Genomic DNA, 26,716 nt, shown 5'->3' with positions numbered 1-26,716 from the left:
ATGCATCTAAGAGCAACGCGTAGAGTGTAGTTAATGCTCACCTGGTCATGGTCGCTGCCTGCAATTGTAGCCGGTGGGCAATTTGGCCCACACAAGCCGTGCAGTTTTCAATATCTGCACACTCAGTTGAATGCACGCCGATCCGGAGGGGTAGCCCTGCCTGCTTTGCTATTTCCCAGGTCCTAGTTGAGATTTATTATCTCTTCAATCCATCGCGGCGGCTACCATCAGCTTTCACAAGTCCGCCCCTTCCTGAAGGCATTGACGTAGCAGCGATGAAGGAGGCAAAGGTGACGCTAAGGACTAAGATGCCGCCCACGACGATAAATCGAGTCCAGAAATTCCCTTCGTCCTCTGCCATTGCCTGCATCGCGGCAGCTTCAGCCGCCCGCCGATTCGTTCGTCGATAGTCTTCATGTGTTTGTGTTTTGTAGACTGCCGATGAGTTGAATGCTGAATCGTAGTGGCCGGGGTCTGTGTATGCACCTGCGTTGAATGTCCCTGCCTTGTGGTGGTTTGGGCCGGTGGCCGATGAGGACGATTGTGTCTGCTGCGCGGTGTGGGCGGAGGGATTCCCGTGGGCGTAGAAGCTGGGGGGCGGGCCTTTGAATGCGCTGCGGCGCTTGCTGAGGCCGGTTGCAGGGCGTGAGCCTGCGTAGGTGCTATGAGACGAGTGCGAGCCATGGTGTCGGCGGTGGTGGGAAGCATGGTGGGCGCGCATTACATCGCGATCGTAGCGTTTCCGCTTCTCCGGATTCGCCAATACCGAGTACGACTCGCTGATCTGGGCGAAGCGATCGGCGGCCTTTGGATCGTCGCGGTTGTGATCCGGATGCGTTTCTTTGGAAAGAACGTAGAACTGCCGTTTCAGCTCTGCCGCAGTTGCTGTTGGAAGCAGCTTGAGGACGTCATAGTGTGTGGGTGGGGATGCTGCATTGCACAAGGCTGGTCTCGAGGAAAATCGGCGAGCGTGGCGAAGTTGGATTTGGTCGCGTGCGACTCTGATGAGAGAGAAGGATGTTCTTTTAGGAGCAGACGGCGGGACTGCCAGGTGGAGATTTGGGAGGGAGCACGGGCGAAGAAGCATGCCTCATGCTTGATGATGTCGGACAGCGACGGAGGATTGATGGGTGGCGGGTGGAGGTAGGAATATGTAGGATGCACAAGGAAGATAGAGGAGTAAAGCTAAGAACTCGAGAGGAAGTTCCGAATCAATTTGGCGGGCAAGTGACGTCTTGCACCTTTTGGAAGGGGCCATCAACTCGTTAATTGTCAGCGCAGCCAAGTTTTTCCGGCTCCGATAGAAGTGTCCTACTCTATCACCATTTGCAAGTCGCAATTTAGCAAATCCCCATCCCAGGCTGCACATGAGCGCATCTCATTTTTGGAGAACGGACAGCTTCATACTAAGGAAGGGGTGGGCGACTGCATCTGTATCATCGACGAGAGCACAGCAGAACTCGTCATAGCCCTCAATGCTATGATGACTTTTGAACTTAGGCCTGGTCACTTTCCTATCATACATTGCGTGGCACCAACCCAGCCATTATACTGTCCTATAGCAGTCGTCTGGCAGCGATCTCATCCCAGCGAAGACCTGACACACAAGTCACAGGCTCGCGAGAATGAAGCGAGATACACAAACTGTCGCCAATATCCTCAACACCAACCTCGATCTTCTTTTTATGCATGTACCCAGTGGTCAGCATCCCCTCGCGTGAAGGATAAAGCAGGAAATCAACAAGGTTTGGTGTCTTGATGTGATAGGGCTTCTTCCGCCAGAATGCTAAGGTGAGTGACACAAACGGCATGTATGCCAAAACACTTAGCTGAATGGTGTGATGGTCAATTGCTGCGCTGCTCGATCAATATACCGGATCGTGACCCAAAGAACTTGGAATGCCTACATGCATTCGATGAGGTTGCACGCTTTCTTTTTATCCCGAATCCCAGACTCGCTGATCAAGGTGGATAGGCTTATCTTGTTGAAACATAAGTGATCGTTCATATCGGAGACGTCGAGGTACCCTTCAATGATTGTTTCTGGTTGACCGTCATCACTGTTGAAAGCAAACCCGAAATTGAACTCGGTCTTTGCTTGCCCATGACGAACCTACAATCCTCCCATAACGATGTAAAATCCGGTCAGAATACTCCTATTCCCGGTGCATGAACTGCTCTGTGCACCATTCTTCCTCTCGCTTTCGAAATCTCTCAGCACTGATATCACTTCTCTGGCGTAGCCACTCCCTCATTGCAACAGCAAGAGCCAGCCCCCGAGCCAACGCTGCCAGCACTAACTGTATGAAGCGATTCAGGAAGCTGTGCGAACATGGTGGTCTAGGTTTGGGGATGTTCGGGTGCGCTAGGGGACCAAATCCAGATAAAGACTATGGTGAGGCATGTCCGGACGATGACAAGCGTGCCTCTTTGATTGGGCGAGGAAGTGAAGCCAATCGGGGGTAAAGAAGGTATGGAAACCATTCTTAAGCATAAGACCCCCATGAGACAGATGCAGGCCGCGTCGAAGCTCGTGTGGGCCTGAATGGTGAAGAGCTTTGAAGAGAACCTTGACTAGCGATTGTATACGGATATGGTGTTAATCACCTGGTATGTTGTGGAGTCCTGAGTTCTGGCCACGGCGATCGGGCTTGCCATGGGTTTGGGTTGCTGAACAACGACAGGTTCGTTAAAATTAAGGTGTCGAGGTTGCAATTCTGGTCCTAAATGCAGAAACGCTCCAGTTCGACTGAGAGTGTAACAAGAATACGAGCCATTCTTCTGAAATCCCAATATAGTAGAGCACAAGGATGATAGACTTTAATTTAAGACTGGCCACCAGTCTAACATAAATCAGCTTCGTGAATGTGGCCGTGCGGATTGTTCGCCAACCGCTTTGAGAAAAGAATCGGCACAGCTAGGTTCGCATAAAGTACAATCCTGGTACTTCCGATGGGGAATAAACCCCTTATATACAATCTGGGGCCAGTTTCAGAGACTAATTGTTCAGGTTGGAGTGTCATCATTCGTTTGGAGTATCCTACATGAGCCACACCGTTACTTGCATCAAGGAGCGACCCAGTGAGGCGCACTCCCGGAGACCTGGGGCAACAGGAAATTCCCCCATGATTTTGCGTCAGATTATGCACCATCCTCTGAAATGTAGTATCGCATTTAATGACTCAGCGGCGGGTTGACTCGAACATGGGAGATCACGCTGCTGTAAGGTGTGGTTGCTGACTTCCCTTCAAGCAGCGAGTACTTTGGTCCAAGAACGGAAGCGGTCAGTTTCAATACTTTCTGCGGCCTTTTCCTTTAATATTCCGCTTTTCCTCACTACTCTAGCCTGCTCAATCCTCGATCGATATCTGCACAATGGCGGCAAAGACGGCAGACGAGCTTTCCAAGCTCGCTCTGAACGGCAATGCCACCAAGCCTAATCCCCAAGGAAATGGCACCAACGGTGTCAATGGCCACCTCTCAGATCAGGATGACTCGGACGACGACAAGGACGACGATGCGCCCGCAGTGGCTGGGCCTGCTGGGGCCGATGGGAATACGGCAAGCGGAGCCGCAAAGAAGAAGAAAAAGAAGAAGCCAAAGAAGAAGAAGGCTGCAGGTGCTGGTGCTGGCGGTGGTGCAAAGGTCCAATCTGACCCACCTCGGGTCCCCGTCAGCCAGCTTTTCCCAAACAATATCTATCCCGTTGGTGAAGAGGTTGAATACAAGAACGAGAATTCATACAGAACAACAAATGAGGAAAAAAGACACCTCGATCGCATTAACAATGATTTCCTACAGGAATATCGTCAGGGTGCCGAGGCACATCGCCAAGTTAGAAAATGGTGCCACGCCCATATCAAGCCTGGAATGAGTTTGACGGAAATTGCAGAGGGGATTGAAGACAGCACCCGCGCTCTGACTGGCCATTGGGGCTTAGAGGAAGGGGACAATATTAAAGGAGGTGTTGGATTTCCTACTGGTCTCAGCATTAATCATATTGCAGCGCATTACACCCCTAACGCCGGAAACAAGTGGATTCTCGGGGAGAAAGATGTGCTTAAGGTTGATTATGGCGTCCACGTCAATGGACGTATCGTTGACTCTGCGTTCACACTGGCCTGGGATCCGAAATATGACAATCTTCTCGCAGCTGTCAAGGATGCAACAAATACCGGCATTCGCGAAGCAGGAATTGATGTCCGTGTCTGCGATATTGGTGCTGCCATACAGGAGACAATGGAATCCTACGAAGTCGAAATTGATGGGAAAACATACCCCGTCAAGGCCATTCGCAACTTGAATGGCCATGACATCATTCAACACAGTATTCATGGTGGTAAGTCTGTTCCGATCGTCAAGGGTGGAGATCAAACCAAGATGGAAGAAGGGGAGATATTTGCCATCGAAACCTTCGGCAGTACCGGTCGTGGCTATGTCAACGAAGATCTTGAGGTCTCACACTATGCCATGCGGTCGGATGCTCCCAATGTAGCACTCAGAGTGCAATCGGCTCGAGCTCTTTTGAATGTCATCAAGAAGAATTTCGGCACGATTCCATTCTGTCGGCGATATCTTGACCGACTTGGTCAAGAGAAGTATTTGCTGGGATTGAATAACCTGGTCAGCTCGGGTATAGTGGAATCCTACCCGCCTTTAGTCGACACAAAGGGAAGCTACACCGCACAATTCGAACATACTATCTTGCTTCGGCCAAACGTAAAGGAGGTTGTCAGTCGGGGAGATGACTACTAGAGTTGTTCTGAAGTGACTGATTAGACCATGGAAAACTCGGAGAGAAATAAGCATGCCAACGATGGGCATATGCCACCAGGAATGAATTGACGCGACGGATACGACTGATGCATATCATCGACTCTTTAGTTTTCGCTGTCTCAGTGAAAGATGGCTGACAAAATCGGCATTGAAGCTGTCCGAGAGGCTTTTGGCTTTCTACGGGCACTCTATAGCTGATCTCTAACCGTACTCATTCCTTGGGCGTATGTGAGTCTGACATCTCGAAAGCTTGTCGCAGGACCAGGTACCCGCCTGGCGAATGTAGACCTGGACAAGTGTAAAATAGGCGGGATCACGTGATCTGTAGAGTTTCGGTCCCAAAGTTTCGGTCTAGATTTCCACCTTGCTGAAGTTTCACAAAAAATCCAGTCCTAGATCTCATCTCAGTTGAACTTGCATTATATCCCAAATCCGCTGTTGTTCGAAATTCAGCGGTAGACAGGACGACATAAAGGACCCTGCCTTGAATTATCGAATTATTCCCTCTTAGTGGCAGATCGAGCTCAAGATTCAACAATCTACTGTGATTCTGAGTCACACCACCCACCTCCAGCTGGTTTTGCTGGGAAAGTATTCAAAACTCATAGTTGTTCTTTTCTTGCATCTGAGTTACTCAAAATGTCGACTTTCGGCGATTACTTCCGAGTGACCACCTATGGCGAGTCTCATTGCCGCTCGGTCGGCTGCATAGTTGATGGATGTCCTCCTGGCATGCAATTGACGGAGGAAGACATCCAACCTCAGATGACTCGAAGGCGACCAGGTCAATCTGCACTAACGACTCCTCGAAACGAGAAGGACAAGGTGGAAATCCAGTCTGGGACTGAGTTTGGCGTGACGCTCGGAACACCCATTGGCCTCGTCGTACGAAACGAGGATCAGAGGCCGAAAGACTACGGTGGCAAGACCATGGACCTCTACCCCAGACCTAGTCACGCGGATTTTACTTATTTGGAGAAGTATGGAGTCAAGGCGAGCAGTGGTGGTGGCAGGAGTAGTGCCCGAGAGACTATCGGTATGTCGTTTATCTTTTCTTGGGCTCGATGATTGCAAACTTAATTGTCTGCGCATCTAGGGAGAGTGGCCGCTGGCGCCATTGCAGAGAAATATCTCTCTCTAGCTCACGGAGTTGAGATTGTTGCCTTCGTCACTTCAGTTGGGTCAGAACATCTTTTCCCACCCGCAGTCGATCATCCCACACCTTCGACGAATCCAGAGTTCCTGTCTCTTGTCTCCAAGATCACGAGGAAACAGGTTGATTCTTTCGTACCAGTCAGATGTCCAGATGCAGGAGCGACGGAGCGGATGACCAAGATGATTGAGAAATTCCGCGATGCGAGTGACAGCATCGGAGGAACAGTCACCTGCGTTATTCGAAATTGTCCCATTGGCCTCGGGGAGCCTTGCTTCGACAAGCTCGAAGCATCTCTCGCTCACGCCATGTTGAGTATACCAGCAACAAAAGGCTTTGAGATTGGTTCGGGTTTCGGAGGATGCGAAGTCCCAGGCTCAATCCACAATGATCCGTTCATCGCGGCTCCAGCCGCCGATACCAATGGAAAGACCTCTCGATCGAAGCTAATTACCAAGACAAACAACTCGGGCGGTATTCAGGGTGGCATTTCTAACGGTCAAGACATTTACTTCCGGGTCGCGTTCAAGCCGCCAGCGACGATCGGTCAAGCACAGCAGACCGCAACCTATGATGCGGAAGAGGGTACCCTAGAAGCCAAAGGGAGACACGACCCATGTGTCGTCCCTCGAGCCGTTCCTATCGTTGAAGCTATGTCAGCATTGGTTGTCATTGACGCGCTGATGGCTCAGCAAGCGAGGGAAACGGCCAGGAGTTTCCTACCCCCTTTGAAGACCACCCTTCCGACGAAGGAAACGGGAACTTCTGCCGCCCCGGAGAAAATCGCCAGACAACTCAATGGGGCAGTGAACGGCTCCAACTAGCTTTTTCTGAACTCCATTAATGTGGGATTGCTACTGAAAGGCTAAGAAATATGGAGCCGTGCGAGTTTGATAATGGCGTCAACGTGGCAGTGGAGATACCTTGGACATAGGGTTAGGGAAAAGGGGAGAGCAAGAGAAAATTGCATTATAAGCCTGCCGAATCCCGAGATTCCGATACGAGAATATTTACTTATTGAACCCTAGCATGCTTGTAGAATTGTGAATTGGAATTTAGACTCCTATAACACTTGTTATCTACATTCTTCTTCATTCTTTCCCATTTCAGGGAAGGGGATAAAAGCGAGTCCTGCTACCATAAGGCAGAGTTAAACCGTAATTCTTTGTGCTCACAATAGCGAGGCCGAAAAAGAAAACTACTTGCACTAACTATTGTTTCCAGTGAGGTTTTCAATCTAAAGTTCGAGACTGTGTTATGTATATTGCTAATTGTTTTAGAAGAGGGAGCCTTGTGGATGAGGCTGCGGTTTGGCAGGACAGGAAGGACGATAGGTACTCTCAGGACTTCCATCCGCACAGGAGGCAACATCGAGATAGCTGAATTCCGTCTCGAAGACTTTGTTCATTCTTGTCTCATGGACTCTAGTTCTATTCTTACATGGGCCACGCCTCCTTTTGTGGAGGGCGATGCAAAGCTAGCACAATCACCAGTTTTCTTGATTCTATTGCGACGACCCAAATCAGGTATTCCGACAAGCAGAAAAGCTCATCTGATCCAGCCCCGTGGTCCGCCCCAGGTGCCCTTGATCATGGATTTCGAATAAACCCAAGGAAAGAAGTCCTTCTTCAAATGATAGAATGCACGGCGAGGGGTGGCCTGGTCGATTCCAAACCAGCCTTTGAACGTCTCCTTTGGCTCGCCTCCGTATTTGAATTCGGCTAGGAGAACCTTGCCATACTCGGTCACAAGCGGGCAGGATGTATAGCCGTCGTAGTCTGCCGATGGCGCCTTGTCTTGCAAACATAGCATGAGGTTCTCGACCAGCACAGGTGCCTGAGATGTAATAGCTGCAATTGTCTTGGATGTGGGGAGACTAGAAGCGTCTCCGACTGACCAGACGTTGTGGTATTTCTTGTGCCGGGTGGTGGCGTCGTCGACATCCACGAAGCCGGCGGCGTTAGCTAGAGGGCTGTTCCTGACAAAAGCGTGCGGGCCCATTTTGGGGACGGCATGCAAAAAGTCAAATCGCTTCTTGACGAGTTGATTTTTATCGCCACGGACGGAGAAAGTGGCCACATTGCCGTCGACGCTCACGAGGTCATACTCGAACAGGCCTTCCACGCCTCTCTTGACCCTCAGCTCCTCGAGTTTGGCTGCATACTTGGGTACTCCAAACATAACTCCAAGACCAGTTGCGAAAGTCATGTCGATCTTCGAGTGGACAGGGTCGCTTGGGTTGTATAGTCCTGCTCGCTTCCAATAGTCCAACGCAAGCCACATCGCCTTTTGAGGAGCACCGGCACATTTGACGACTCCAGCAGGCTGAGTGAACAGCGCAGAGCCACTTGTGAGTTTCCGGATGCTGGGAAACACTTTGTCGCAGTATTCATAGCTGTATATCGAGGAGACTAGAGACTTCGGATCGTCAAGAGCCTCGGGTAAGCCCTTGATGCTGGAGAAATCCACTTTGATGCCAGGCACAACGACGAGATGTTGGTAGTTAAGCTTATCGCCATTGTTTAGAGTGATGGAATTCTGTTCCGGCGAGAAGGCCTCCACCTTGCTGTTGTAGAATTTCAGCTTAGGGTCGATCAAGCCCTTTAATCCCTCGCGCAGGTCTTCCTTCTTCTTCAGACCACCACCAACAAGAGTCCACCCAGGCTGATAATGATGCCATTCCGCCGGATCGATTACCGCGATGTCATTCTTTGAGAACTTCCCCGTTCGGACAAGTTGGTGGCTAATTGTGAGGCCCGCACTTCCTGCCCCGACAACCACCACCTTGTGATCATGACCGGCATGATTGACCAGCGGTGCTGTGACAACATTTGCAAGATTCCGGACTGTCGAGGTTGTTTTTGGCATTTGGACGATTGAACATCGAGCAGCCCGGCCTGCGCTGGCCACACTGTTGCAGAACATCTTCCACACGCTAATGTCCTCTGCAAGCAATAGCAGAAACTTCCAAAGCAATAGTGAATCTTATGGCATGAAGCAGTCGAAGACTTCAGCACGAAGAGAAAAGTCATTTTCGCACGGACCCCGGCCTCAGATTCCGGGCTCAAAGTCGGCGAGCCCCATCAGAGCTGCTGGGATGAGACAGCTCCACGTAGTCCACTGGTCGGCGAGGCAGATCGGCGAATTCCATTACGAAGTGTCAGCAGACTGTGAGGACAGCGTCGTATTTTTGAGACTGTAAACCTACAAGTTGCGGTAACCCCTCATGTCATCTATCGACCAAAGACCGCAACAACTGATTCACCATCATCGACATGTCGGCTTTGCGAAGTGGTATCAAGAACAGTAGCAGCCTTGGACTAGTCGTGAAGCCAGTTTGGACTGGTGGCGTATCTGGATCAACAGCGGCTCGCTTGAGCGGCAATCTCCGGCTTTTCCAACCAAAGACGACCATCATGGCCGCTACACGGTCATTGTCGACTCAGGTCTCGCCTCTCCAAAGCACCCATCCTAGGCCATCGCCGCCAACCCAAGCGACTGTGTTGGGGAATGCGTCCCGAAAATATAGCCAGACAGCTAGACGCTCTACACCAGAGGCAGCTCTCAAACCTGGGGCCAACGGCTATGCTGCGGACATCGCTGAGGCTACGGCAGTAGCCCAGCAGCCGATCATTCACGATGTCTATGAGAGCAAGACAGGCACATGGCAATATATTGTCGTCGACCCTTCCACCAACAAGGCCGTGATTATCGATCCTGCGTTGGACTACGATCCAGCGACGCAGACCATCACCTTTACGACCGCTGATGCACTCCTTTCTCTGGTCCGTGAGAAGGGCTACATCGTTGATATGATTCTCGAAACCCACGCTCACGCAGACCACCTGACAGCAGCATCGTACCTGCAAAGCCGTCTTGAGCAGGAGCAAGGCGATCGGCCTTTCATTGGCATCGGAAAGCGCATTGGACAGGTGCAGAAATTGTTTGGCCAGAAATACGGGGTCCCAGTGGAGGAGATGGAAGGTGCTTTCGATAAGCTTTTTGACGATGACGAGGTCTTCCACGTTGGCAATCTTGAAGCTACGGCTTTGCACCTCCCCGGTCATACACCAGATCATTTAGGATATAAGATTGGAGGTGAGTGCAAAACTTGCTCGTCCATGAGCATGAGCGTGCGCATGCGCATGCTCTCGGCTGACACGCGCATTTAGATCATGTGTTCTGTGGCGACTCCCTGCTGAACGTTGACATCGGCACAGCGCGCTGTGACTTCCCCGGTGGAAGTGCACAAGACCTGTTCAAGTCAGGACGACGACTTTTAAGCTTGCCCGACCATGTCAAAATCTGGAACGGCCATGACTACCCGTCGTCTACACGCACCGACCCGGTGCCTTACGTGACGGTTGGAAGCCACAGAGAGCACAACAAACACTTGATGGACGGCGCAACAGAGGACCAGTATGTCTCTTTACGGCGGCAGCGAGATGCAACCATGGGAGAGCCAAGATTACTTCACCAGTCACTCCAGATCAATATTAGAGGAGGACGACTACCTGAACCGACGGAATCGGGGCAACGCTTCGTGCATCTACCTCTCAAGATGCTGGTTGAGGAATGGTGACTGTAATTAGAAACGCAGGGCGCGAGCGATGTAAATCGGACTGGTCTCTCGCTCAGAGAGGCCTTGTAAAACAATCGGAAATGGAGCCACTTATTTCGTTCAATCACGATGGCATCAGTCTTGTGCAGCATATTGGTTCGTGGCACGGCTGTCATCCATCTCCTCTCGCAATGATTCCCAATTAAAAGCAGTCAAAGCAGGACTTTAGCAAGTAAATCTCGTAGGCGAGAAAGTACCTTGTCCACTCGATTTAAAACATTAAGTAGCCAAAGGGGCGACACCAATCCCTGGAATTTGCTGCATGGGTATCGATCAAAGAGGCTAACTAGTTCGCGGCAGATGTGTTGCAGAGTTTTCGTCGTCACCCTGTCTTACGACATCAGATGAGGTTCTGTACGATTGTTTCCTGTACAGGCCTGTCAATCGACAACACTTCTAGCTGCTTCAAGTATCAGCAGAGATTATTGTTGATGCTTCTGGAATACCAGTCAGGGCACGATAGCTAAACTTCGGCGACCTCGGGGACCCGGGCACCTCAGGGGGACCCTTTGCGCGGCGAGGCTCGGCGGAGGGCCCACCTTGCTAAAGTCAAGCCCAGTAATCTTCAATCATCTGCTCGCGTCGCAAACTTGCTCATCGGTGGTTCAGGGATACTTGTAATTCTACGTACTCGTAGTTTGTACGTCGAACTTTGACGCATGTCCCTGGATGAAATATCGCCACACCTTATCAACGGGGCTTATGTCATCCTGCAGATGGGAGGCGAAGAGATCAAATCAACCTGGAACCCGCCGGTTAATGCCGGATTCTGATTAGAGTGAACGCTAATAGCAGTGGCTACTGGAGCATCCTCCCAGATCCCTTCACGAGACTATCTGGCTTCAACGGCTCCTTGGGGGCGAATTAGCAGTGAGGGCTGCCGCCGCCAATGAAGCCTTTCCCACGACTGCAAGGGCCCGAAGGCTTCAGACCTCCTCACCTGATGAATATCCTCCAAGTTCTCCTGACATCATAGCACCAAATCAATTCTGTAAAGCTCTTTGCGAAAGCCCCAACAATCTCTCAGCTGCGCATGGCCATCCTGGGAGCTGCCGGAACTTTTCTTGGGCCCTTCAACTATCTACGTAGATCACCTAGGACTTTCGGTTCCTGACACTTGGACACGATGAGCTCGACCCAGAGAGTAAGGTCGAGTCCCAGCCTGACGGCCTGTTTACCATGTCGAAACAAGCATCTCAAGTGTGATGGACAAATGCCAGTCTGTGGGCGATGTGTGGAGTCTGGAACATCGTGCATCTTTGTCCAGTCGCGCAGAGGCTACAGGGGAGACAGGAAAAAGTCGAACCTGCTGCCTACTACGGGCTCAAGTGGAGGTTGTCAAGGCTCGATGCCTACGACCGTCCACAGAAACCTGCTGTTGACTGGCGACACGCTGTTTCCTGTATCACAGGGTCCTACATCTTCGAGTGATGAAACTCATTCGGTTCCGATGCTGGGCTACGACGATTCAGACACCGAATATCCCATCGACGTTTACTATCGCTACATTCATCCTGCTCATCCATTCCTCCTGCCTCGGAGACTCTTCCTGCAGAACCGGTCGATATTTCCAGACCATCTCAAGAACGCCATGTGTTTTATCGCCAGTCACCATTTGGCTAACGGCTCCTCGGAGGTCTACGAGATGAAGAGCAACTTCATCTTCGACCCAACGATCCCAGACGATGGCTTTAAGGTTCAATCTCTGATACTCGTCACTCTGGTATCCTACGCCCGGTTCGAACGCGATAAAGGCACCCGAGCGCTCACCACAGCCATTGATCTTGCTCTAAGGCTTGGACTGAACTCGAGCGATTTTGCCATCGGCCAAGATTCAGTTTTTCAAGAAAGCTGGAGGCGTACATGGTGGGAGCTGTACACGATAACAGGCCTAATCTCGCTGATCGCAGGACTCAACCTGAGGTTGAGCCAACCGCCCCAGATGAAGCTCCCCACGCATTGCGAAGAATACGAAACTGGGCAAGGGTTCCACGTCAAGACGGTGCAAGATATGCAACAGCGTTTTACCGAGGAAACTAACTTCAAGTGGTCCTCCTTCGCCTACCGGATCGAAGCCATGCGGATATTAAGCAATGTGCTAGAATTGGCAATGTCGCCGCAGCCTCAAGCGGACGCGGTGAACGCCTCGATCTCCAGCTTCCTGCTCTCCTTGCCAGAGGAAAAGCGAGAAGGAATGAAGGACGACGGCGAGACAGACGAAGTCATGTCCTGTGCGCTCATGATTGTGCACCTCGCAAGCATCTGTCTGCACCTCCCTCGATCCAGTTTGGCCGGAATCCGTGGTTTCAAGACCGTCTGTGGCAACGACCGTGGCAAGGTAGTCGCGGAGGAAAGTAAAGTCCACCATCGCGCAGCACTCCGATCTGCAAAGGCATTGTCTGACTTAATCACATCGAGGACGACCTTGAGGACGCTTTCTCCCTGCTTCTCCTGTGCTATTGCATTTGCCGCCGCCGTCCAATTGGCGGAGTGCCTGCTCAACAAGTCGCCGCAGGCGCAAATACTGAAAGAATACGTGCAGCTCGAACTCAGTGCGTTGAATGTCCTTGGTGAGACGTGGCCTATCGCGCTAGTCGTTCGTTCACAGCTGGCCCAGTTCTCGCGCGAGGTTCTCGGCTACCGGATTCAACCTCCCGCCACTGAAGAAAATTGCCAGGAGGCCATGTCCTCGCAAATGGCTTCAGACCCGACGATTTCCGACGAGCCGTGGCTGCAAGACCTGATTAGTGAGGACTTGGACTTCTCGGCAGACGGCTTCCTGTTTGCAGGTCCAAATCAATGAGCCTGTGATCTGTTGGCCTCATTCATGTAGATCGGCAAGTCCTGCTTTTCCGAGACGAGACATATCGCAATGTTGGAGCTATGCATAAAACATACCCTTGTCGCCTTGCTCGCTCTGGTTCATATTCATCTCAATTCTCAGCCCCAGCCACTGAAAGCGCCCATACAGCATCAGTTCCGAGCTTTCAGTGCTGAAGCCGTGACTCATTGGTCATCGAATTGGTTTCGGAGTGATTAAAAGCACCTGGACCCCTAAGATGTTGAGATATCACCCCTGTCGGTCGAGTCCCAGGAAGTGCCTTGACTCCTTGAAAATTAACATGTCGAATCCGCTCGTCTCACCCCTGATCTAGATGGCACTGAACGAGACACCAACCCATATGCTCTAAGGAACGAGCAACGAGAAGGATGGTGACGAGGTTGCGAGAGGTTTCTTCCCATACTAGAATTTTGTACTCGCAATATATATCCTACTGTACCTCATGCACGTCTTATAAATGCAGAAACGTGCTATACTTGTTGCCCGGATGTCTCCAGAGACCAAGAAATAGTGGAAGTCGCTTGCTTAGGGGTTAAGAAAATGGTCGCCGATCTGACCTGCCCGCCGTTCCGGGAGGAGTGGGTACTGCTATTGCTACGGTATTAGTTAAACCTCTTGATGCCCGGGAACTATGTTTGACCTAGCCTTTCGGTGCTGAAGGGGTTATTCTTTCGGCTTGTCGAAGAAACACTGATCATTAATACTGTAGAAACGATATTGCACCAACATGGGTTTCCTTAAAGGTACTTCTGCTACAGTCTCGAGGATGCTCGTTACCTGCACGCGCACTATTAGTGCTGTACCTGGCAAGGAGCCCGTCATTCAGCCCACCACTGCCCTAGTCACCGGTACAGCCAACCAGCCAATGACGAACGACACAGCATCTGATGAGAAGAGTACTTCGGCTGACACTTCCTCGAATACTGACCAGGACTCCTACATCGAGCACGATATCACGGTTTCAGAATGGATCCATTCTCTACTCCCCAGCAAGAATGGCGTTCTCAATTACTTCCGAAGCTTGTTCCCATGCATCGACTGGATACCTCGCTACAATTGGCGATGGCTGCTTGGAGACGCGATTGCAGGCATGACTGTTGGTCTTGTGGTCGTTCCGCAAGCAATGGCGTATGCACTGCTGGCTGATCTGACGCCTGAGTTTGGACTCTATACCTCCTTTACCGGAGCGGCGATCTACTGGCTTTTCGGAACTTCCAAGGACATTGTAATAGGGGTGGGTGTCCAATCCTGGCATTTGGTCATGCCTTGACTGCACTCGAAGACTAACGGTGTTTCTAGACTACAGCCGTGGGCTCTTTGCTCGTCGGTTCGGTGATTTCCAAAGTACAGGACGCACATCCGGACACGTACTCGAATCCAGACGTAGCGAGGACACTGTCGTTCGTTATAGGAGCGATCATGTTGCCAGTTGGCTTCCTGCGCCTTGGGTGGATCATCGATATCATCCCCTATATCCCGATTTCAGCATTTGTAACCTCTGCGAGCATCACCGTCATGTCGACTCAATTTCCAGTTATGATGGGGATTACCGGCATAAACACCAGGGAGCCCCCTTATCGAGTCATCATAGAGACGCTCAAAGGTCTCCCGAGAACGCAGCTTGACGCCGCTGTCGGCATCTCCAGCTTAATCCTGCTGACCGTTATCAGGGATGTTTGCGCAAAACTGGAAGTGCGTCAGCCTGCCCGCAAAAGGTTCTGGGCCATGGTATCTTCCTTGAGACTCACGTTTGCAATGCTCCTCTACACTCTAATAGCGTGGCTTGTGCATCGCACGCTACCCAAGGATGAACGGAAATTCCGACTTGTTGGTCATATTGACAGTGGTGAGTTCATCATCTTGGCTCTTTGCCAATCGATTTCTTGAGTTTAACGATTAGTCTAGGCTTCCAATATGTCGGTGTCCCCAGACTAGATGGAGAACTGATCACATCGGTGCTTCCGCATGCCCCAGTTATCATCATCATCCTCATTATTGAGCACATCGCAATCGCGAAGTCGTTTGGAAAGCAGTTCAACTACATGGTGATCCCATCCCAAGAGATCATGGCGCAGAGTTCTGCGAATCTGCTTGGCCCCTTCGTAGGCGGCTATGCATGCACAGGCTCTTTTGGTGCGTCCGCTGTTCTCTCCAAGGCAGCTGTCCGCACTCCGCTTGCGGGATTATTCAGTGCATTGCTCTTGCTGCTGGCACTGTATGCCTTGACCGCCGTGTTTTACTACATACCACATGCTGCTCTCGCTGGACTGATTATTCACGCTGTTATGAACCTACTTGCTTCATTACAGACCTTGAGGAAATATTGGCGTCTGTCCCCATTGGAGCTTCTGATCTGGGTGGTAGGAGTTGTTGCTGCTGTTTTCAGTCATCTAGAGACTTCGATATACATCACCATTGGCTTGTCAATTGGTTTGCTGCTGGTAAGAGTAGCACGTACACGAGGATCGCTCTTAGGGGAAGTCACAATCTGGCAGCCAGTGGCTGCAGATGCAACAGATACATCAGATTCTCAGCCGGGAATGCCGACTCATCCAAAGTCTTTAGGAAAAGGCCATCGAGAAACCTTTATCTCACTCGATCGGAATGATGCTTCCAATCCGGCAGTCTTCGTCAAGTCTCCATATCCGGGAGTATTTGTCTACCGTTTTGCGGAAGGCTTCAACTTCCTCAATCAAGCTCAACAATTGGGGAATCTTGCTCGTTATATCAGGTCTCATTCCCGAGTCGGAAAGACTGAGTCACAAGTCAAGGCATCCGATCGGCTGTGGAGTGATGCCTCCGGGAGTAAGAGCTTGGAGTCCATCCAGAAGGACCTCCCTGTTCTTCGTGCAGTTGTATTCGATTGCTCATCGATAAACAATATCGACGTGACAAGTGTTGAAGGTCTTGTCGATCTACGGAACAGTCTCGAACGCCATGCTCGCCCATCAACAGTAGATTGGCATTTTGCAACCCTGACAAATCGCTGGGCTCGCCGGGCGCTTGTAGCAGCAGGCTTCGGGCTCTCAACCAAAGCTAGTCACGGCAATGTGGGAAAACTAGCGCCCGTTTACTGTGTGGCGAGCTCTCTGGCCGGAGCTTCGTCCGAAGACGCAATGGCTGAGGAGACGAGGAGGAGGAGAATCCTCAATTTGGATGATGAGAGTCGAGTGGAAGACAAAGATCTCGGCATTAAGCAAGATTCGAATTCTAGAAGGAAATCGCAAAGGATGGAAGGGCATACAGGTGCCTCGGGCGGCTCGGGCGGCCAATGTCTCTCTTTCCAGCCGGTGCATGGGGTAAATCGACCCTTTTTCCACATTGACTTGACACAAGCAGTAGTGGCGGCGGTTCAGGAGGCAAAAGAAGCAGACCGGCATCTGTGCGCTGTGGGAAATAGTACCGATGACTCTGAGGCCGTAGGTGGCTCATCATCCTAGTCACCAAATACAACGTGGTAAGAATGTCAAGCTGATGAGCGGAGCACATAAAGGAACCGCGGGAGCTTATTGTAGATATCAGAAATCTGAGGCCTTGTTGCTTGGTAATCTGTGAAGACATCACACCTGAATGTACCATAGGCCTCGTGAATCATCGCAAGCGAATCGGGGCAGAGTCTTCACGATACTGTATAAATCGGTAATTGATGCAAGTCTGCTCGCATTTTGACTTGGAGGCGGCCGCTTCCCCAACAAGTCCAGGAACATGTTCGAGCGCTGGAGAAATGTGTTGAAGTCTCATCTTTTTGGAAGACAAAGGGCGAGAGTGGAACCACCTTTGCTGCAAACAATGGGAAGGGAGAGCTGCTTCCTCTGGTAAATCAAAGGTTGCATAGCTCGATCATTACCTGACTTTTGTTTCAAGTGCCTCCTGGAGAGAGGACCTCGTATTCGACTTCGGTGCAGCTCCCGGCGTTGACCCCCGGTATTTTGTCGTTTGGGCATGCACTCATCACAGCCACGCAATTCATTTCCGCCCTGAGGACGAGATACTCTCCGGGCCTACTTTCCGGATTCACACATTCAATCCGGCCCCCGCCAGATTCGCGATCCAACGCGGTAGTTATAGGGACATTCATGAAGACGTTCAAGGGATCGGGGGTCCACTCCGAGGATATAGTTCCCGGACGGAATACTCCTGCGGCTGCTGCGTCCCGAAGTGCAAGATGCATGTTCTCCGCACAGCTTGGGTGCTCGTAGTCAGGAATACCAAGGCTATGATATCGAAACCGGTCGCAACAACCGAACAACGTATCGTGGACACCGGATGTTGTGTCCTCTACCAGAGTGAATAGTGGAAGAGATTTATTGGTGTACAAAGCATCCTGCATATGGGCTGAAGGAATAAGTTTGGATAAAACTGAGCGTGTGCGGGAAGCAGACATGTACTGCACGCCTTTAGTGTATGGGAAAGGTAGATTTGCTTCGGTCTCCTGGGCGTTTGCCTCTGTCGAGCGAATGAAACTTGTAGGAATATTGCCACTGGTATCATCAGCTGGGAAGACGAAGGCCCAGAAATCAATGACTTGGTTGCCATGCTGGTTGATCAACTTAAGCCTTTCCCCTGTTGTGAGGCTGACATAGGCGCCCGTCCTGGCGGGAATCGTAACGCTGGGCATCTTATGGGAGACTTTGAGAGCGTGGATTGTGGGAAGTGTGGGAAGTAACGACTGTGAAATCTAACCGTGCAGAATGAAAATGGATCGATGAAGAGCGAAGTTGGACGCTTTTGACTCTCAGTCCTATCTGACCCGCCGAGTATGATCGCCACGGTGATCTCCGTCGCCTATCTTATTGCGAATCTGGACCAGCGAATGTACAGTAGAACCAAAGATGGAAGCTGCATAGGCAAATGTAAGCATTATTAATATACAATTTTCAAGGCCCATTTTGTACTCGCGATGGACATTTTACGAGCCCCCAGCCTGAGGAAACTAATAAGCTAGCAAGGAGGCGGCCAGCCTCGTTCACGTTCAGCCTTGTTGCTCGGCCGAGTTTCCTTTCTTGTAGCACTAAACCAAGATAGACTAGTGCGTGCTAACTGTGCAGTTGTACGCAGGGCTTCCTCACAGCTCAGTAGTGCGTCGTACAATGATTCCGTAAGACCCATGATTTCCACCAGAGAGTCATCTCGAGTTCACGATACGAGAGTTACAGCCTATCCCAGGGCCTGGAAGCATCCAAGCCTCCACCGAAATATTCATTGGTTTTATCGTGGACGATGGCGTCGCGGCTAAAACACCCGACTAGCGCGCTTTGGGAGACAAACAATAGTGGAAGCAACGAGTAACACGAACGGTTCTCAGATGCAATTACATTTCCTTCTCCGCGAGGCGCCCGCTAACACCGCAATACGGCGTACACTCGTAAGCCTCTGCTTAGCGGGTCACTTGGGTGGCCACTTGTCGCACATGTGTTCGGCATGAGAAAACCGCCAGCATGATGGCGAAATCGACGCTTGTCATCTTTAATCCCGGCCTGGGTGCTCGCTTATCTTAGCGGTTGCCGCGGTGACAGCTCCGTCCCAAACAAACGCGCCGAGTTGATTCACATGTCCCGCATGAACCCTCCATGATTAGTTCCAACCACAAGTCATCTCCCGTGGGCTGCAATTGGGTGCCATAACAACATCAGCTCAGGCGGTTCAACCTTCTCCTCTTTAGAGACCCTTGAACCGAGACTTGGGCTTTTGTGGCTGGCATCATACCCCGCTGTTTACCCTTGAACAACACTACCCTTCCTCGAGTACAGAGTCTACGAATCCCTCTCTCTGCTGGCCAGCTCCCGAATGCGCTCCTTCAAAATATAGGGTACCCCAGAGGCGAGCAAACAATCTTCAGACTCGATATTTCATGTTACCCGTCGTCCACAAAACCTCACAACGGGAGGCCGCAGATGGATTGTTTGCCAGTCGAGTTTGCGACACAGCAATGACCCAAAACTAGCCACAAGCCATGATAAACTACCTACATCTTCTATCCGGTGGCCTTCTGGCCCTTGTGACACCCGCCTTTGCACAATTACCCTACAATCCGACTCAAGTCCTGCCTTTGCAAGATGGCTCCGGTGCCTACCTGATATCCCCGCAGCCATCGTCTTCGCAATGTTCGCTGTCAATCCTAGATACCTCCAAGACCATAAGTTCAACCACCTCGGCGAAACAACTACAGGACAACCTACCATTTCTGTCCGGTGGTGTCTCCAAGGCATTCGTTGCAATTCACGACCCTCAGGGCATAAGTGTACTGGCAGGCAATTGTCATGACGCAAAAGAAGACCTGAAATTGTGGAAATTTACGAGAAACGAGACCGACAATAATGGGACGTGGACAACTCAGCCTTTGAATGCTGCAGATGCTTCTTTGAGTGCAAAATATCTTTCTGCGGGTTTCACATTTTCTCAAACAACATCAATCGAAGATGCCTCCTTATTTGTGTTTGGTGGCATGTGCCCCAATGACACGGCAGCAGATGCTGCCGACTGGACGGTAGATGCTACTTATTCGAATACTATGCTGACACTGGCCGCCCTCTCGCCGCTGGATGGCAGCTCCCAATACCAAGTCTCCCTGACTGGATCCAGGGCGCCACCGATACCTGAAGCAGGACTCACTATCACACCATTGGCACCGACATTCTCCAACACCACAGGGTCAAATGTGTCTCAACAACAGAACTTTGTTCTTCTCGGTGGACATACCCAGACTGCCTTCCTCAACATGTCGCAACTGGCCATTTTTTCCCTGCCTCAGCAATCTTGGGCCTTTGTTGCAGTATCACAACCATCTTCCGGCACTAGGAGGCTCAAATCGAGAGATTTGCCAGTGGTCGAACCTCGATCAGGACATACGGCCGTTTTGACATCCGACGGCTCGAAGATAGTTGTCCTTGGTGGTTGGGTGGGCAATGTTTCTAACCCTGCACTGCCTCAAGTGGTGGTTTTGGAGCTTGGCCAAGGCTTCGGTGGTCAGGGTGAGTGGGCTTGGACTATTCCAACCACAAGTGGAAGTCCATTTTCTTCTGGCCAGGGCATCTATGGCCATGGCGCGGGAATGCTTCCGGGCGATGTGATGATGGTGGCAGGAGGCTACTTGATCGACTCTTCGACTTCTAACCAGAGACGACAACTGCAAGATAACACCTATTTCTTCAACACAACCTCATTGACATGGGCCGAGACCTACACAAACCCTTTTCCATCAGGTTCGTCATCCGGCTCCAGCCAAGTTCAAGCTGGCTCGACGGGGTTGAAGCCATCTGAGAAGGCAGGGCTTGGAGCAGGGCTGGGCGTTGGTTTGGCTGTAGCCATCGGCGTAGCTATTGTCTGGCTCCTCTATTCGCGGAAGCTCCGTGCAAGGAGGGCACTGCGGGAGAAGGAACTTCGAGAGTTGGCACTAGGTGCTGAGCGGTTGTACACACCCGCCCCAACTGGGGACTATGGTTCGAGATATCCTGACATGCGATCTGCCAGCTGGGGTGGTCTTCAGGAGAGACAGATCGAGTCGACAACTTCTTTCCATAAGGACTTCATAGCCGACGATCCTGGAGGCTACGCTCCTCACTATGCAGAAAGAACTGGCGCACTCGTGGAAGTTCCTAGCCCTACGCGAGGGCTCAGAAAGAATCTGAACACAAGAAATCCTTCAGCTTTTGGAGCATACCATCAACATCCTGCAGCGGGAATACCTGGTCCCGTTTTCCGTATTGACGAAGAGGATGAAAGCAGTCAGCCTGGGTCACTCAAGCGCAGGAAATCACCACATCTCCCAGCTGACCGGACCTCAGTGGCGAGTGATCCATTCAAGGATCCTCCGGGCGCTGCAAACAGTTCCCGACCTAGTCACGCTGCCCATGAACGTCAGAAGGAGGTAGAAGGTTGGGTAGAGGACTGGCAATCCGCCGCGGAAAGCATGACGATTTCCAGAAGCACTAGCCAGGCGCACAGCAGGACCTATTCAAACTTGTCACAATTCAGGTCCCAAACACAAGGAGACAATTCAGGTCGAGGATCTCCAGAAAAATCCGATCGCACCGGGAGTAATCTTTCGGAGAAGAGCATTTCAAGTGCATCTGACTATTCGAGATCTGTTCCGGGTACAGTATCAAGGACATTGTCGCAACGAAGCGTCAGTGCAGGGTACGCTCTCTTTTCGGGAGCTGCAGCAGCTATGAATAGACTGGGAGGTTCACGACCGAATACAAGCGAACAAGAGAGTCCAGTCGATATTGCGAGGGCCCCTTCGAGCCGCAGCGTCTCACTTAACATGGAACCCAACTTGAGGACTTGCGGTGAGACGTTTTCGTCGGCAAGAAATGCTTTCAAGCCAGTAAGACCGAGTGAGAACCAGGCACTCATTAACAGAAATCCAACTCGGCTGCAGCAAGAGACTGGAGAATATCAAGGAGTCGAATGGAGTCCCAGCAAGGACAAGTATGCTCGAGCTGGGAGCCTTACCGGCTCAGGTCGTAGAGCACTGAATCTGCTTGGAAGTGTGAAGCGGGTCTTCACAGGAACTGGCAGTGTCGATGTGAATGATCGTGTGGCCACACTCGAGGGCAGGAGTGGGCAATCCAGTCCTACGAAGCACTCTGGTCAGCCGGAAATGGCAGAAACGGCCCCCCGAAGAACCCTGAGTGCAGGTGCATCATTCTGGCGTGAGAAACAGGGGCCAGAGGATTGGAATAGCACGACGAACACCGGCCCAGCTTCATCTGTTCGAAGACGACCTGTTCCAGGCTTGGTCATCAACGATAATAACGGGGCCTTAGAGGACGACGATGCGGATTGGGATGTTGAGACGGCGGTACAGCAACGGGTGGTCCAAGTGATGTTCACGGTGCCCAAAGAGAAGCTTAGAGTGGTTAACGCGGACGCGCTGAGTTTGCTGAGCAGTAACCGGAGCGAAGCAGATCAAGACGATGACAAGGAGAGAGAGCAACTGAAAAGGATGAGCAGTGTCCGGGAGGGCGATGAGGACTACGACCATAATGATACAGAGTCAGGGTGGAAGGGGAAGGGGAAGGAAAGGGCAGGATAGAGAATCATGGGTGATGTTTGCATTGATGCCTTTTATGAACACCAGAGTGGTTGCGCTTGTGTATGCTTAGCATTTGAATGTCGGGTTAGGAGACTCAGGGTCGGCTATTTGGTTTTGAGTTCGTTTCGTTATATAAATCGAGCACAGGTGTTCCCTGGAGACGGCGAAACATGTAGGTTATAGGATGGAGAAAGGAAGATTGATGTTAATTAACTGGAACGCCTACCTCGGTTTCTCGTCGTTCTTTGCTATCAAATATCCATTTGTCAGCCTCGTAAACAAAGGTGGCACCCGGTGGGCAACAGGCTCCGTGTACGGAGTACTAAGTGGGCTATTGATTTACGTCCTTGGGCCAGGGTCGCGTGCTGAATCTTTGGTTCCCTCCGAGTCCAAAGAGGTATGGCAGATGATATCGAAGAAGAATCGCTTTGAAAGGAGCTACATAGATCCAGATTCTCTCTCCCACATTCGAAGAAGTATTGTCGATGGGGGTTCTTCAAATAGCAGTTGACATCAAGGGCTAAATCGAGTAATTGAGGGGGAAAGTGAGTGGCAAATAAGGGAGCGCACGAGCCTTGGCCTGGGTATACGGGGTATAGTTTTTCCGTTGCCGACCCATTAAAGAAAAATGGAAATCAATCCAACGCGAACGCGTGCCACCAAACTACCACGGGCGCGTCTTTCTAGTGCCCCCCATATATCTTGATTGTTTTGACCCTCACTCCTCATGTCTGCTTCCTTCTACTGCACTATCCCTCTTGTTTGCTATTGTTGCCTGGGGTTTCTACAGTGATTATCTCTTGAGTTAATAATTCGAGGCGTGCAGTCGTCTCCCCTACGTCTGCTTTAAACGCAGCCCGTTGTCCTCCTTGCCACATCCATCCTCATCGACACTCGTGAATTACTAAAACAATCAACCTACCGAGAAGATGTTTGTATTCAAGAGAGGTATGTTACATACGGATGTAGAAGGCCCTTGGGAAACCAATACCAAACCATGTCGTTCCTCAACCTCGAAACTCGACGCTTACAAAATTTCACAGATGGACGCAAGGAACGCGTTCAATTCGACAAGATCACCGCACGTGTCTCAAGGCTGTGTTATGGTCTCGATCCCGAGCATGTTGACGCCGCAGCCATCACCCAGAAGGTCATTTCAGGTGTCTACCAAGGCGTGACCACCATCGAACTCGACAATCTGGTAAGTAGCTTCCCTAGCCGCTGCAAACGACCAACATTGACCGTTTCCCAGGCCGCAGAGACAGCAGCATACATGACAGTCACACATCCTGACTATGCCATTCTTGCAGCACGTATTGCTGTTTCGAACCTACACAAGCAGACCAAGAAACAATTTTCCTCGGTCATTTCAGATCTTTACTACTATATCAACCCCAAGACACAGAAATCCTCTCCTATGATCTCCCAAGAGACTTATGAATGTGTTATGAGACATGCCGAGGAGCTGAACTCAGCAATCGTCTACGACCGAGATTTCAACTACCAATATTTTGGTTTCAAGACGTTGGAGAGGTCATATCTGCTCAAAATTGGCAAGCAAATCGCTGAACGACCACAACACTTGCTCATGCGTGTTGCGGTTGGCATCCACGGTGATGATGTCGAGAAGGCCATTGAGACTTACAACCTTATGTCCCAGAAATGCTTTACTCACGCTTCCCCAACTCTATTCAATGCTGGCACTCCTCAGCCACAGCTCTCGTCTTGCTTCTTGATTGACATGAAGTCAGACAGCATTGACGGAATCTACGACACTCTCAAGACATGTGCCATGATCTCCAAAACTGCGGGCGGTATTGGTTTTAATGCTCATTGCATTCGCGCTACCGGCTCTTACATTGCTGGTACCAATGGAACCTCAAATGGCCTCATTCCCATGCTTCGTGTCTTCAACAACACAGCACGTTACGTTGACCAAGGTGGCAATAAGCGTCCTGGTGCCTTTGCTTGTTATATCGAGCCATGGCACGCTGATGTCTTTGAGTGGCTGAACTTGAGAAAAAATCATGGCAAGGAGGAAGTCCGTGCTCGTGATCTCTTCTATGCTCTCTGGACCCCCGATCTCTTCATGAAACGTGTCGAGAAGAACCAAGACTGGACACTGATGTGCCCTCATGAGTGTCCTGGCCTGGCTGACGTTTATGGCAAGAAATTTGAGGCTCTCTACGAGCGTTACGAACAGGAAGGCAAGGGTCGTCAAACCGTGAAGGCTCAAAAGCTCTGGTACGCAATCCTCGAAGCTCAGACCGAGACCGGCACACCATATATGCTCTACAAGGATGCCTGCAACGAGAAGAGCAACCAAAAGAACCTGGGTACCATCCGCAGCTCTAACCTCTGCACTGAAATTGTCGAATACACTGCTCCAGATGAGGTAGCCGTCTGCAATCTTGCTTCACTTGCTCTCCCAACTTTCGTCGACCAGGCCCGTGGTGAGTATGACTTTGGACGCCTTCATGAGGTTGTCCAAGTTGTCACTCGCAACTTGAACAAGGTCATCGATATCAACTATTACCCCGTTCCAGAAGCTAAGAAGAGCAATTTCCGACACCGACCTGTTGGTCTTGGTGTCCAGGGCCTTGCTGATGCTTTCCTGGCTCTCAGACTTCCTTTCGATTCTCCAGAAGCTCGTCAACTCAACATTCAAATTTTCGAGACTATCTACCATGGTGCGTTGACTGCATCTTGCCAACTAGCCCAAGAAGAAGGACCATATGAGACATATGAGGGAAGTCCTGTCTCCCAAGGTATTCTTCAATATGACATGTGGAACGTTACCCCTTCAGACCTCTGGGACTGGGATAGCTTGAAGGCCGACATTGCCAAACATGGAGTTCGCAACTCTTTACTCGTTGCACCTATGCCCACTGCATCTACATCACAGATCTTGGGCAACAACGAATGCTTTGAGCCTTACACATCCAACATCTACTCTCGACGTGTATTGGCTGGAGAATTCCAAGTTGTTAACCCATGGTTACTCAAAGACCTGGTTGATCTTGGCCTGTGGTCTGACAACATGAAGAATCGTATCATCGCCGATGGTGGTTCCATCCAGAATGTTCCCAACATTCCAGCAGACATCAAGGCTCTTTACAAGACCGTCTGGGAAATCAGTCAACGTACAATTCTCCAAATGGCTGCAGACCGTGGTGCATTCATTGATCAGTCGCAATCCTTGAACATCCATCTCAAGGAGCCCACAATGGGCAAGATCACATCCATGCATTTTGCAGGATGGAAGATGGGTCTCAAGACCGGCATGTACTACCTACGAACCATGGCCGCCACCGCACCTATCCAATTCACTGTCGACCAGGAACAACTAAAAGTTGCCGACACAAACATTGCTCGTGAGCGATCTGCCCCGAAGAAACGCACATCCGTCGGTTTCGGCCAGAGCTACAGCTCGTCTCCGCGTCCCATGTACGCCAACAAGACATCGAGCTTCAACAACGGCGGCTCTGCCACACAGCTCAACGGTATCCCAACTCCGACATCGACACCGCCACCATCAACCGAAGACAAGCAGCTGATCTCCAAGCTCGCAAAGACCCGTCTCTCCGACGGCATGAGCTCCGAAGAGCCTAGCCCCAAGGTCCTTCCCACCGATCCAGTCGGCACGCCTGACGTGGACGAGAGCCTTGAAAGTAGAACAACCAAGAAGATCCAGGACGAGGACCAGCAGAGCGACTCCGAGGAACGAGAGGGTGATATCTACGCCCAGAAGGTTCTAATGTGTGAGTGCATGTCCTAAATCCCCCTTCTCTTTGCATCTGTTGTCATGTTGAAGATGTAGAACCTTCTAAGCTAACTTGCCACTTTCTCCTACCAGGCTCTATCGAGAACAAAGAAGCCTGTGAGATGTGCAGTGGATAGGATGATTCATGAGTCAAAAGAAATGAGAAAAATTGGAAACTTTGTTTAGATATGCAGAAGTCGGCGTTGCTGAAGTTTCATATTGTCCTACCTGGCGTTGGATTGTTCACTGCCGCTGCTACTCCTGTGCCCCCGGTTACTCCTCATTCTACCAACAGGCACGGAGAGACAAGCGAGTGAATGGATGGAAATGATGTGTCTTGTGTATTTTTGTGAATTCCCCCCTCCCTGCACTGTGAACAATATATATACTACCGCGTAGGACGGAATAGGGAACAGGGTTTAGCCAGGAATACGAATGCTGTAATGAATACATGCGGAGTGCCATAGACACCTCTGTCGAATACTTTGGACTCCGATTCTTCTTTCGTCTCTAGGCGAATTAAT

General features: G+C 50.9%; 10 protein-coding genes across 10 annotated transcripts; 7 read left to right on the top strand and 3 right to left on the bottom strand.

Moving 5' to 3' along the window:
- Positions 1-196: 196 nt before the first annotated feature.
- On the bottom strand, positions 197-1,087 carry A1O9_11088 (uncharacterized protein; the record flags this gene model as incomplete). The annotated part of the gene is made up of 1 exon (XM_013399807.1): positions 197-1,087. One exon carries the CDS (start codon positions 1,085-1,087, stop codon positions 197-199), a length of 891 nt encoding a protein of 296 aa, XP_013255261.1.
- A 2,288-nt stretch (positions 1,088-3,375) lies between these two features.
- Positions 3,376-4,755, top strand: A1O9_11087 (methionyl aminopeptidase; the record flags this gene model as incomplete). The annotated part of the gene is made up of 1 exon (XM_013399806.1): positions 3,376-4,755. One exon carries the CDS (start codon positions 3,376-3,378, stop codon positions 4,753-4,755), a length of 1,380 nt encoding a protein of 459 aa, XP_013255260.1.
- A 660-nt stretch (positions 4,756-5,415) lies between these two features.
- Positions 5,416-6,753, top strand: A1O9_11086 (chorismate synthase; the record flags this gene model as incomplete). Its single annotated transcript, XM_013399805.1, has 2 exons — positions 5,416-5,812; positions 5,873-6,753. 2 exons carry the CDS (start codon positions 5,416-5,418, stop codon positions 6,751-6,753), a joined length of 1,278 nt encoding a protein of 425 aa, XP_013255259.1.
- A 724-nt stretch (positions 6,754-7,477) lies between these two features.
- On the bottom strand, positions 7,478-8,797 carry A1O9_11085 (uncharacterized protein; the record flags this gene model as incomplete). Its single annotated transcript, XM_013399804.1, has 1 exon — positions 7,478-8,797. One exon carries the CDS (start codon positions 8,795-8,797, stop codon positions 7,478-7,480), a length of 1,320 nt encoding a protein of 439 aa, XP_013255258.1.
- A 407-nt stretch (positions 8,798-9,204) lies between these two features.
- On the top strand, positions 9,205-10,511 carry A1O9_11084 (uncharacterized protein; the record flags this gene model as incomplete). The annotated part of the gene is made up of 2 exons (XM_013399803.1): positions 9,205-10,027; positions 10,102-10,511. The coding sequence occupies 2 exons, from the start codon at positions 9,205-9,207 to the stop codon at positions 10,509-10,511; spliced, it is 1,233 nt and encodes a 410-aa protein (XP_013255257.1).
- Positions 10,512-11,898: 1,387 nt separating this feature from the next.
- Positions 11,899-13,353, top strand: A1O9_11083 (uncharacterized protein; the record flags this gene model as incomplete). The annotated part of the gene is made up of 1 exon (XM_013399802.1): positions 11,899-13,353. The coding sequence occupies one exon, from the start codon at positions 11,899-11,901 to the stop codon at positions 13,351-13,353; it is 1,455 nt and encodes a 484-aa protein (XP_013255256.1).
- Positions 13,354-14,119: 766 nt separating this feature from the next.
- Positions 14,120-16,832, top strand: A1O9_11082 (uncharacterized protein; the record flags this gene model as incomplete). The annotated part of the gene is made up of 3 exons (XM_013399801.1): positions 14,120-14,626; positions 14,692-15,238; positions 15,298-16,832. 3 exons carry the CDS (start codon positions 14,120-14,122, stop codon positions 16,830-16,832), a joined length of 2,589 nt encoding a protein of 862 aa, XP_013255255.1.
- A 419-nt stretch (positions 16,833-17,251) lies between these two features.
- On the bottom strand, positions 17,252-18,010 carry A1O9_11081 (uncharacterized protein; the record flags this gene model as incomplete). Its single annotated transcript, XM_013399800.1, has 1 exon — positions 17,252-18,010. One exon carries the CDS (start codon positions 18,008-18,010, stop codon positions 17,252-17,254), a length of 759 nt encoding a protein of 252 aa, XP_013255254.1.
- Positions 18,011-19,345: 1,335 nt separating this feature from the next.
- On the top strand, positions 19,346-22,429 carry A1O9_11080 (uncharacterized protein; the record flags this gene model as incomplete). The annotated part of the gene is made up of 1 exon (XM_013399799.1): positions 19,346-22,429. One exon carries the CDS (start codon positions 19,346-19,348, stop codon positions 22,427-22,429), a length of 3,084 nt encoding a protein of 1,027 aa, XP_013255253.1.
- A 997-nt stretch (positions 22,430-23,426) lies between these two features.
- Positions 23,427-26,207, top strand: A1O9_11079 (ribonucleoside-diphosphate reductase large chain; the record flags this gene model as incomplete). Its single annotated transcript, XM_013399798.1, has 2 exons — positions 23,427-23,630; positions 23,682-26,207. The coding sequence occupies 2 exons, from the start codon at positions 23,427-23,429 to the stop codon at positions 26,205-26,207; spliced, it is 2,730 nt and encodes a 909-aa protein (XP_013255252.1).
- Between the last annotated feature and the right edge of the window lie 509 nt (positions 26,208-26,716).

Source organism: Exophiala aquamarina (genome assembly GCF_000709125.1).
Source record: "Exophiala aquamarina CBS 119918 chromosome Unknown aczIA-supercont1.16, whole genome shotgun sequence".
NCBI lineage: Eukaryota > Fungi > Ascomycota > Eurotiomycetes > Chaetothyriales > Herpotrichiellaceae > Exophiala > Exophiala aquamarina.
Note: the sequence above shows the minus strand (reverse complement) of the source record. Positions and strands in the feature narration are given on the sequence as shown.